Raw genomic sequence first — 12,561 nt, 5'->3', positions numbered from 1 at the left:
GCTCTAGAGAAATAAATAATAAATTGAATGCAATGAGCCAGAAACAACACCAAAGTGACTAAAGTGGGGGTGAGGAAACCTTTAGCAGCAAAGCGGTATAATTAAAGACACAAAAAAATATGTACTCTTTTTGTGTGGTATGTCATGCTGTGGGACGAAAAACAAATTTATTATGGGATCATGGGGAGAAAAAAACACCAAAAAGTAATCTCTACACAGTATGTTACGGGTTGTCAGCAGGTGGCACTCCAGCTGCTGTAGGACTATACATCACAGCATACACTGGCCCTCATTCTGAGTTGTTCGCTCGCTAGCTGCTTTTAGCAGCATTGCACACGCTAAGCCGCCGCCTACTGGGAGTGTATCTTAGCATAGCAGAATTGCGAGCGAAAGATTAGCAGAATTGCGAATAGAAATTTCTTAGCAGTTTCTGAGTAGCTCGAGACTTACTCCTCCACTGCGATCAGTTCAGTCAATTTCGTTCCTGGTTTGACGTCACAAACACACCCAGCGTTCGCCCAGACACTCCCCCGTTTCTACAGACACTCCCGCGTTTTCCCCAGAAACGCAAGCGTTTTTTCACACACGCCCAGAAAACGGCCAGTTTCCGCCCAGAAACACCCACTTCCTGTCAATCACAGTACGATCACCAGAACGATGAAAAATCCTCGTTATGCCGTGAGTAAAATACCTAACTTTTGAGTAAAATAACTAAGCGCATGCGCTCTGCGAACCTTGCGCATGCGCAGTAAGCGACTAATCGCAATATAGCGAAAATCGGCAACGAGCGAACAACTCGGAATGAGGGCCACTGTCACAGTTTTTGCTAAGACTGTGGCAGCACATGCTGGGATTTATAGTTCCACTGCTGCACATTCTCCTACCCCTGATCTGGGACAAGGATAGGCAACCCCTGGCACTACTCCTGCTGCCGTGGAACTATACCTCCCAGCATATCCTGCCACAGTTTTGCAGTTAGGGTATACTACAGTTGTGACAGCACATTGCCCTGCCCTAGGGTGGTAGCAGCATCGCTTTTCCTTTACAGCCAGCCAACCCTCTCTACTGCCTTCGCCTAGATGGGCTCAGCCATCTCTCTGCAGCAGTCTCCGGGGCGCCCAGCAGATGTCGCTGTGACTGGAGCGCAGTGCTACAGCGCTCTCCCAGCATCCTCCGGGCCTAGCCGTTTGCCACGTAACAAGCTGCTGCCGCTCTGTGCGCCCGTCACAGGGACCGGGGATCACCGGCTGAGGGGGCTGCATTATGGGGGGCTCGCAGAGCGTGGAGATCCCGGGAGGAGGCACAGAGGGCTATCATGTCCTGCGGGTATGTGTTGTAAGGCTGCGGGCCTCCCTGCTGATACTACTGCTAATTATTTTACAGCTGATAGTGATGCGCACTCTCCTGCATTGCTGGGGCGGGACACGGGATCATACACAGTACATTGTTGCATGGCACCATTTGTGCTGCACCTTTTCTTGTAGCAGGGAGCTGTTACATTGTTGCTAGTTTTGAAGATGGAAATCAGTTTGGGTGCACAGATGTCTGATGCTGGTTGCAGCAACTAATGGGGAGCAATATGGCATTCTGCATCTGCAGGGTGAATGATCTGCATTGAATGACATTAGCTGCAGAGTGCCAGGGTAAATATGCTGAACTGAAGGGAAGCATTTAAAGTCAGGCCAGCTGCTGAGAGTAATTAGAAGGCCCACAAGTCTGTGTTACAGGCCAGGTAATGATAAGAGTGCGCTTGTCGATTTATAGGTTTTGCAGCTACAGGTCCATAGGGTTATTGACAAGAGGTTTAACAATATTTCTCTATCGTCCTAAGTGGATGCTGGGGTTCCTGAAAGGACCATGGGGAATAGCGGCTCCGCAGGAGACAGGGCACAAAAGTAAAGCTTTTACAGGTCAGGTGGTGTGTACTGGCTCCTCCCCCCATGACCCTCCTCCAGACTCCAGTTAGATTTTTGTGCCCGGCCGAGAAGGGTGCAATTCTAGGTGGCTCTCATAAAGAGCTGCTTAGAGAGTTTAGCTTAGGTTTTTTATTTTACAGTGATTCCTGCTGGCAACAGGATCACTGCAACGAGGGACAGAGGGGAGAAGAAGTGAACTCACCTGCGTGCAGGATGGATTGGCTTCTTGGCTACTGGACATGAAGCTCCAGAGGGACGATCACAGGTACAGCCTGGATGGTCACCGGAGCCACGCCGCCGGCCCCCTCACAGATGCTGAAGCAAGAAGAGGTCCAGAATCGGCGGCTGAAGACTCCTGCAGTCTTCTTAAGGTAGCGCACAGCACTGCAGCTGTGCGCCATTTTCCTCTCAGCACACTTCACACGGCAGTCACTGAGGGTGCAGGGCGCTGGGGGGGGGGCGCCCTGGGAGGCAAATGAAAACCTTTAAAAAGGCTAAAAATACCTCACATATAGCCCCAGAGGCTATATGGAGATATTTACCCCTGCCTAAATGTACTAAATAGCGGGAGACGAGCCCGCCGAAAAAGGGGCGGGGCCTATCTCCTCAGCACACGGCGCCATTTTCTGTCACAGCTCCGCTGGTCAGGAAGGCTCCCAGGTCTCTCCCCTGCACTGCACTACAGAAACAGGGTATAACAGAGAGGGGGGGCAAAATAAATGGCAATATATTAATATAAAAGCAGCTATAAGGGAGCACTTAATCATAAGGCTATCCCTGTCATATATAGCGTTTTTTGGTGTGTGCTGGCAGACTCTCCCTCTGTCTCCCCAAAGGGCTAGTGGGTCCTGTCTTCGTATAGAGCATTCCCTGTGTGTCTGCTGTGTGTCGGTACGTGTGTGTCGACATGTATGAGGACGTTATTGGTGTGGAGGCGGAGCAATTGCCAAATATGAGGATGTCACCTCCTAGGGGGTCGACACCAGAATGGATGCCTTTATTGTGGAATTACGGGATAGCGTCAACTCGCTTAAGCAGTCGTTTGCCGACATGAGGCGGCCGGACACTCAATTAGTGCCTGTCCAGGCGCCTCAAACACCGTCAGGGGCTGTAAAACGCCCCTTGCCTCAGTCGGTCGACCCAGACACAGGCACTGATTCCGGTGGTGAAGGTGACGAATCAACCGTATTTTCCAGTAGGGCCACACGTTATATGATTTTGGCAATAAAGGAGATGTTACATTTAGCTGATACTACAGGTACCACTAAACAGGGTATTATGTGGGGTGTGAAAAAACTACCAGTAGTTTTTACCGAATCAGAAGAATTAAATGACGTGTGTGATGAAGCGTGGGGTGCCCCGATAAAAAACTGCTAATTTCAAAGAAGTTATTGGCTTTATACCCTTTCCCGCCAGAGGTTAGGGAGCGCTGGGAAACACCTCCTAGGGTGGACAAAGCGCTAACACGCTTATCAAAACAAGTGGCGTTACCCTCTCCTGAGACGGCCGCACTTAAAGATCCATCAGATAGGAGGATGGAAAATATCCAAAAAGGTATATACACACATGCAGGTGTTATACTACGACCAGCTATTGCGACTGCCTGGATGTGCAGTGCTGGGGTAGTTTGGTCAGAGTCCCTGATCGAAAATATTGATACCCTGGACAGGGACAATATTTTACTGTCGTTAGAACAAATAAAGGATGCATTTCTTTATATGCGTGATGCACAGAGAGATATCTGCACACTGGCATCACGGGTAAGTGCTATGTCCATTTCGGCCAGAAGAGCTTTATGGACACGACAGTGGACAGGCGATGCGTAGAGGAGTTATTTGGGGTAGGTCTATCGGATTTGGTGGCCACGGCTACGGCCGGGAAATCCACCTTTCTACCTCAAGTCACTCCCCAACAGAAAAAGGCACCGACCTTTCAACCGCAGCCCTTTCGTTCCTTTAAAAATAAGAGAGCAAAGGGCTATTCATATCTGCCACGAGGCAGAGGACGAGGGAAGAGACAGCAACAGGCAGCTCCTTCCCAGGAACAGAAGCCCGCCCCGGCTTCTACAAAAGCCTCAGCATGACGCTGGGGCTTCGCAAGCGGACTCGGGGGCGGTAGGCGGTCGTCTCAAGAATTACAGCGCGCAGTGGGCTCACTCGCAGGTAAATCCCTGGATCCTGCAGATAATATCTCAGGGGTACAGGTTGAAATTAGAGACAGAGCCACCTCGCCGTTTCCTGAAGTCTGCTTTACCAACGTCCCCCTCAGAAAGGGAGACGGTTTTGGAAGCCATTCACAAGCTGTATTCTCAGCAGGTGATAGTCAAGGTACCTCTTCTACAACAAGGGAAGGGGTATTATTCCACTCTTTTTGTGGTACCGAAGCCGGATGGCTCGGTAAGGCCTATTCTAAATCTGAAGTCCTTGAACCTGTACATAAAGAAGTTCAAGTTCAAGATGGAGTCACTCAGAGCAGTGATAGCGAACCTGGAAGAAGGGGACTTTATGGTATCCTTGGACATCAAGGATGCGTATCTCCACGTTCCAATTACCCCTCACACCAGGGGTACCTCAGGTTCGTTGTACAAAACTGTCACTATAAGTTTCAGACGCTGCCGTTTGGTTTGTCCACGGCACCTCGGGTCTTTACAAAGGTAATGGCCGAGATAATATTTCTTCTTCGAAGAAAAGGCGTATTAATTATCCCATACTTGGACGATCTCCTAATAAGGGCAAGGTCCAGAGAACAGCTAGAGATGGGTTTAGCACTATCTCAAGAGGTGCTAAAGCAGCACGGATGGATTCTGAATATTCCAAAATCCCAATTAATGCCGACAACTCGTCTGCTGTTCCTGGGGATGATTCTGGACACAGTTCAGAAAAAGGTTTTTCTTCCCGAAGAAAAAGCCAAGGAGTTATCTGACCTGGTCAGGAACCTCCTAAAACCAGGAAAGGTGTCTGTACATCAATGCACAAGAGTCCTGGGAAAAAATGGTAGCTTCTTACGAAGCAATCCCTTTCGGCAGATTCCATGCAAAGGGATCTGTTGGACAAATGGTCAGGGTCGCATCTTCAGATGCACCTGCGGATAACCCTGTCGCCGAGGACAAGGGTATCCCTTCTGTGGTGGTTGCAGGAGGCTCATCTATTGGAGGGCCGCAGATTCGGCATGCAGGATTGGATCCTGGTGACCACGGATGCCAGCCTGAGAGGCTGGGGAGCAGTCACACAGGGAAGAAATTTCCAGGGAGTGTGGTCGAGCCTGAAAAAGTCTCTTCACATAAGCATTCTGGAACTAAGAGCAATCTACAATGCTCTAAGCCAGGCGGAACCTCTGCTTCAAGGAAGACCGGTGTTGATCCAGTCGGACAACATCACGGCAGTCGCCCATGTAAACAGACAGGGCGGCACAAGAAGCAGGAGGGCAATGGCAGAAGCTGCCAGGATCCTTCGCTGGGCGGAGAATCACGTGATAGCACTGTCAGCAGTATTCATCCCGGGCGTGGACAACTGGGAAGCAGACTTCCTCAGCAGACACGACCTTCACCCGGGAGAGTGGGGACTTCATCCAGAAGTTTTCCACATGCTATTAAACCGTTGGGTAAAACCAATGGTGGACATGATGGCGTCTCGCCTCAACAAAACACTGGACAGGTATTGCGCCAGGTCAAGAGATCCGCAGGCAGTAGCTGTGGACGCGCTGGTAACACCTTGGGTGTACCAGTCGGTATATGTGTTTCCTCCTCTGCCTCTCATACCAAAGGTATTGAGGATTATACGGCAAAGAGGAGTAAGACTAGTGGCTCCGGATTGGCCAAGAAGGACTTGGTACCCGGAACTTCAAGAGATGGTCACGGACGATCCGTGGCCTCTACTTCTGAGAAGGGACCTGCTTCAGCAGGGTCCTTGTCTTTTTCAAGACTTACCGCGGCTGCGTTTGACGGCATGGCGTTTGAATGCCAGATCCTAAAAGGAAAAGGCATTCCAGAAGAAGTCATTCCTACCTTGATAAAGGCAAGGAAGGAAGTCACCGCGAAGCATTATCGCCGTATTTGGCGAAAATATGTTGCGTGGTGCGAGCAGCGGAGTGCTCCGATGGAGGAATTTCAACTGGGTCGTTTTCCTACATTTCCTGCAATCAGGATTGTCTATGGGTCTCAAATTGGGATCTATTAAGGTTCAAATTTCGGCCCTATCAATATTCTTCCAAAAAGAATTGGCCTCAGTCCCTGAGGTCCAGATTTTTATCAAAGGAGTACTGCATATACAGCCTCCTGTGGTGCCTAAGGTGGCACCGTGGGATCTAAATGTAGTTTTAGATTTCCTCAAATCCAATTGGTTTGAACCACTAAAGAATGTGGATTTGAAATATCTCACATGGAAAGTGACTATGTTACTGGCCCTGGCTTCGGCCGGGAGAGTATCTGAACTGGCGGCTTTGTTTTATAAAAGCCCTTATTTAATTTTCCATTCGACATAGGGCAGAGCTGCGGACGCGTCCGCATTTTCTCCCTAAGGTGGTATCAGCGTTTCACCTGAACCAGCCTATTGTAGTGCCTGCGGCTACAGACGACTTGAAGGACTCCAAGTTGTTGGACGTTGTCAGAGCCTTAAAAATATACATTTAAAGGACGGCTGGAGTCAGAAAATCTGACTCGCTGTTTATACTGTATGCACCCAACAAGTTGGGTGCACCTGCTTCTAAGCAGTCGATTGCTCGTTGGATTTGTAACAAAATTCAACTTGTACATTCTGTGGCAGGCCTGCCACAGCCTAAATCTGTTAAGGCCCATTCCGCAAGGAAGGTGGGCTCATCTTGGGCGGCTGCCCGAGGGGTCTCGGCATTACAACTCTGCCGAGCAGCTACGTGGTCAGGGGAGAACACGTTTGTAAATTTTTACAAATTTGATACCCTGGCAAAGGAGGACCTGGAGTTCTCTCATTCGGTGCTGCAGAGTCATCCGCACTCTCCCGCCCGTTTGGGAGCTTTGGTATAATCCCCATGGTCCTTTCAGGAACCCCAGCATCCACTTAGGACGATAGAGAAAATAAGAATTTACTTACCGATAATTCTATTTCTCGGAGTCCGTAGTGGATGCTGGGCGCCCATCCCAAGTGCGGATTATCTGCAATACTTGTACATAGTTATTGTTAACTAATTCGGGTTATTGTTTAGGAAGCCATCTTTCAGAGGCTCCTCTGTTATCATACTGTTAACTGGGTTTAGATCACAAGTTGTACGGTGTGATTGGTGTGGCTGGTATGAGTCTTACCCGGGATTCAAAATCCTCCCTTATTGTGTACGCTCGTCCGGGCACAGTACCTAACTGGAGTCTGGAGGAGGGTCATGGGGGGAGGAGCCAGTACACACCACCTGACCTGTAAAAGCTTTACTTTTGTGCCCTGTCTCCTGCGGAGCCGCTATTCCCCATGGTCCTTTCAGGAACCCCAGCATCCACTACGGACTCCGAGAAATAGAATTATCGGTAAGTAAATTCTTATTTTAGTCTGGGACCTGTTGTGTGAGGATGGCTTACATACACGGTCGAGTCGCATTATTATGATCACCAGCTAATAGAGCACCGCCGTGTGCAGTGCGGACAGCAGTTAGATTGAACGGTGAGCCGCTCCACAGTTTACATGTCAGTTATTTGCAACTGTGCTATTTGTCCAGTCACGATACACCTTCCCCACAGCAACACGCCAACAATTCACAAGCTGAGCTGTTTCAGAAATACTGGCACCCTTGGCCCGAAAGCCGCTGCATATCCATTTGTGCAACTCTGATAAATTGCCCTGTTTACCCATGACAGCAACAAGTGAGATATGTGCAGATGGGATGTAGATATGTGACCGGTGGTCACCCTACATCCCAACCACTTAAAATCCCTACAGTCGCCATGCCGACTACAAGAGACTATTCCCATTCGTGGGTGTCTACGACACACAGAGTAGGAATAGAACCTGTGGCGTCTTGAGGCCGCAGTATCCCGGTCACTGGCATCGCGTACCCAACCCATGCAGGTGGCTTGTTGCACACCTTATATACCCACCAAGCCAGCAAATGATACGTGATGTACTTCATGGGCTACGCGCTGTCAACGTCAAATGTAGGAGATTGTCATAATAATGTGACTTGACCGTGTATAATTACTGTACACTGAGTTTATGGATGAATTCTCTCATTGCATCTTTCGGACGCAATTGGTTCTGTGCAACTGTTGTGTATTTGTTGTGCTATCCAGTGCTGCACATACAACACTGGTCCGGTCACCTGATTCACAGGACGTTTGCTATTAACTAGCAGGATGCCAGTCACATCAGTATAATTCACAGCACTGCAAATAAGGACACTGGCTCAGTTTACAGTTGCTATACATGTTAGTAAAGCCCGTGTAACTAGATCTAATGGAGGGGGTGGGTTATGAGATAGATACCAAGAAATCTTTCAGGTTTTTCTTTTTTTATTTGCCATCCAGCAATGTTAGGGTTAACAGGCTTCATATCATGTATTATAAATGCCGAAGAAAAGAACAATGAGATTGAGCCGCCAGCGTGTCCACTTCCAGGTGGATGCAGGGACTGTGGGTCTATATTGTATATCGCCTTTTCCATCTGCTCTCTACAGTATCTTAGAATTGTTTATTGTGACGCAGGTGATTCATGAATTGTACACTACATTTTATCTCCCGTTGTATGAAATTTTTTCTCTGTTGTGAACATTGATAAATCTGCAAACATCACCATCTGTGTAACCTTCCATCCATGGCAGAAAAAACAGCTTTCTTCTACAACCTAATTACTTCGTATTCAGTTCGGCGGCTGACTAGTTTTCCAGAGTCCTATTGCAGGGTACAAAATATTCTAGTTCCAAAAGTTACCTGTAACTCATTTTCAGATGATTTAATATTTGCTCTATTGCATGGGTTATTTTACTTTGAGAGATCTAATGTCCAGTCTAAAAAAAAAAAAAAAAATCTTAAAACAAGGTTTTGGCTCTTATTCTCTTCCATAGTTGATCTCTTCAGGTTTGCCGAAGAGTACACCTTAGTGTTTGCTGGATGCAATAGGATTGTGGTCCCCAATGTTCATAATGTTTTGGGGCTCACACAAGTAACCAGGAACACATTGGGGGTAATTCAGATCTGACCGTAGATGTGCTAAATGTAGCACATCTACGATCAGTTTCTCAGACAAGCAGGGTGACGCCCAGCACAGGGCTAGTGTGCTGGACGTCCCCCTGCATGTCTCCCCACCCCCACCCTGGACAGGTGCAAAAGCATCACTTGGCGGCGATGCTTTTGCACCTGGCAAGTAGCTCACTGCCAGTGCAGCTCCTGCGCGCTTGCAGGCCACTACCCCCAGCTTCTCGTGTCGCAGCGGCTGTGTTTGACATCACGCGGCCGGCCACCCCAAAGGACCGGAAATGTCTCCGTTGGCCGTGCCCTGCCAATGGCTTTCTGCCGCCGTTGGCCCACCCCACGACTGCCTCTGCCTGTCAATTGGGCAGAGGCGATCGCAGCCCTGAGATGCTGATAGCATCTCGCTGGGCTCCCGGGGTGTGCACGTGCAGTACGGCCACTGCGTGTGCGCACTCCACAAAAGGATTCAGACTGCGATCACTGCAGCGATCCAGTCTGAATTAGCCCCATTATTTTAGGAGGGTGTTAGAACACATCACAATAGATCACTTATGTGTCCTCCCAGCCCATACAGTTTTATAATGTCTGTTCCGGGAAGGGCTTTTGACCCCTGGTCAGGTAACGTTTTTTGTAAAATGATTTGGTACAGCAGCTTATTTGCATTGCACATGACCAGAAACAGTCTCTAATATGTCTTCTAATATGTGGTATATTAAGTTAGCCGTTAAAGGGTATCACTTGAACGTCCCATATTCCTGTTACTGCATTATCCTACATTAGACAGTACTGGTCCTAGTATACAAAATGTCTACCAAATGCTTCTGTGCTATAACTGAATGAATAAATAAATAATTGACTACAGTGGTGCATTAGGAAACACAGGTCACTGTATTTTTTTTTAACATAAACGAAGCACCCAGACAGCGTAAATGGCATAGATCCTTAAATGTTTGAATGTTATGTAACCCCAAAGGGCCAATTATATTAAGAGATACTGTACACAAATATGTTGGGAATTAAGCAAAAATAAAAAACAAATTCTCAAGGTAGTTGGAAAAAAAATATATTAAATAAAAATTCTGTGTGACTATGTCAGTATGACACATCAGAAATCTGCCTCTGTTGATTCCATTTGCGTTGTGTAGCGGAATTGAGGGTTGGTCATGTTCTCTCTTAATGCGCAGTTTTGTCCTGGGCCGCAACTTTTTGAACATTCATTTCTCAGGGACACAGGGATCCTGTTACTTTGGGGTATAGACGGAGTCCATAGAGCTGAGTGCACTCTACATTTTTAAATGAGTGTGTCTGGCTCCTACCCTGTATACCCCTACCTACAGCCCATTTGCTGTAATGTGGAATGGTTTGTACTGCTGGAGCAGTTTTGTGCAATAATTCAGTTACTCGCAATTGCTGCAAGGTGCTTCTAGAAAAGTCTGGTAAATGCCCTTGGACTAGTCTATTCGATTCGATAATGTTTCCTTGCGCCTTATAGAAGTCCACATTGAAATGATCAGAGGTTGTCTGCTGTAATGTGTGCAGCCGGAAATTGCAGTGATGTTCGGCAGTACGTTTAGACTTCTAAAATGATTGTATATCCTGTATCTCCATCAGGCGCCGTCATTCCACATGTACAACACATACAGTAGACAGATCTTTGTATTGTTCTTGCATAAACTTGTAGTTTCTAATTAAGTCACATTCATAGATTTGGCGTCAGTATTGGAGATCCATAAGACTGTTACAATGATCACAAAGTGGAAGTGAGGGGGGTCTATTCATAAAGCAGTGAAAAGTGTGGATAAGTTGCCCACAAATCAGCACTGAAGTAACATTTAGAATTTGCATACTATACAGTTGCACGGAGCAGCTGATTGGTTGCCTTGGGCAACTTCTCCACAGGCTCATTTGTCCACTCTTTTCACTGCTTCACGAATAGACCCCTTAGAGAGAAGGTGAAAAAAGCAGGTATATTATACTGTTGTATACGGGATCACTTCAGCCAGTGATTTAGGGGGACATTTACTAAGCAGTGATAAGAGCGGAGAAGTGAACCAATCAGCTGCTCTGTATAATTCTACAGTATGCAAATTATAGATGTTACTTCAGTGCTGATTGGTTGCCATGGTCAACTTCTCCACTGGCTCACCTCTTCACTTTTATCACTGCTTAGTAAATGTCCCCCTTAGCCCCTGCATTCAGTTCATTAATAAGGTACTGGAGACCATCTTTTCACTAATATCTCAGACTCCACTCAACTTATTAGCCATTTATTAAGATAAGTTAGGTCTCTCATCATTCACAGCAAGAGCAAAGTTTACATTGGATATTCATTAGAGATATAAGGAATTCTTCATTGTCATTTTAAAAATATTTATTTCATCCTTTTATTTTAAACATTACTTTTGATTCTCCCAAGCTGATGACTTTATTTCTCCTGATAGGTACAAGAAAATTCCCCCGGACACAGAGCGGGGCTGGAACCGTTCTTTGATTTTATTGTTTCTATTAATAGTCTCCGATTGGTAAGTAGTGAAACATATAGTGATATTGAGAGTGCTCTGTGCAAAGCTCCATAACTATGCAGCGTTCATGGTGTAGGTGAAGGCTGCTTACTAGTAGGATTTTCTTGCATAGAAAATAATAATCAAACATTGGGATGTTAAATACACATACTTTATGTATTCTAATTAGATGTGACGTTATATTGATTGGACCGTAGGTATACTTACATTTTAATTGGAATATACCTGAAAAAAACATAGCCACTTCTTGGTGGTTACTTCCCAACTGTATAGTGGAACTTGAGAACTAAGTTAAAACGTATTAAACTTGGCATTAATATCTTAGGATTATAGGAAGGTAAATAATGAAACCGCTATGTAAACTTGGACATTTGGCGTGTGCTGACAGTAACATTGCACTGGTATGTTTACCCTGAATTAGTGGCAATTATCCTCGTGGCTGCAATATACTCCTTACTCAGATTGTATAAGCAATTTAACTTAATTTGCACACAACAGTACGTAGTTACATTATATGATAGAACGAATGCATCATTATAGAGACAATACTTGCCAATATAAGACCTGACTACCACTTTCTAGCAGTATTAATGCTCATGCAACAAAACTGTTGTACAATATTAAGTATGTCTGCGAAGTAATGAGCTCAATCCAGAACATGGTCATATTAACCGTTATATCATTTGCCAAAATTGTGCCAGTATTCCATGTTTAGGCTTGCTTTCTTCAGCCCACATTTTCGTGGCTTGAATTGTGGTTTCGTGGCTATGGTCCCACCACAGCACTATGAATGTTAATGTTTGAAGGACCACGCAGGTGTGTGATGTGTGTTGTACGCACTGCAATTGGTACCTGAAGCTGGCCACACTTTTTTTTTTTTTTTTTTTTTTTTTTTTCTACTCCGCAAATACATTAGATCAAGATAAATTTCCAGTTTGTAGGATAACCTGGATTGTGCCATAGGAACTATTATTGTGCAGTA

The 12,561-nt window shown here is 46.3% G+C and overlaps 1 protein-coding gene across 2 annotated transcripts in view; it reads left to right on the top strand.

The window, feature by feature from the left end:
* The first annotated feature begins 1,153 nt into the window (after positions 1–1,153).
* The window catches only part of GORASP2 (golgi reassembly stacking protein 2), a 45,942-nt gene continuing 34,534 nt past the window's right edge, over positions 1,154–12,561 (top strand). The window contains exons 1-2 of one of the 2 annotated variants that reach the window (XM_063933492.1): positions 1,154–1,326; positions 11,499–11,579. In XM_063933492.1, coding sequence (XP_063789562.1) covers positions 1,264–1,326; positions 11,499–11,579 — 144 coding nt within the window. In that variant the 5' untranslated portion in view covers positions 1,154–1,263. The remainder of the gene's footprint in view (positions 1,327–11,498; positions 11,580–12,561) is intronic. The other variant, XM_063933491.1, reaches the window with a different exon arrangement.

This window comes from Pseudophryne corroboree, chromosome 7, assembly GCF_028390025.1.
Source record: "Pseudophryne corroboree isolate aPseCor3 chromosome 7, aPseCor3.hap2, whole genome shotgun sequence".
Classification (NCBI taxonomy): domain Eukaryota; kingdom Metazoa; phylum Chordata; class Amphibia; order Anura; family Myobatrachidae; genus Pseudophryne; species Pseudophryne corroboree.
Note: the sequence above shows the minus strand (reverse complement) of the source record. Positions and strands in the feature narration are given on the sequence as shown.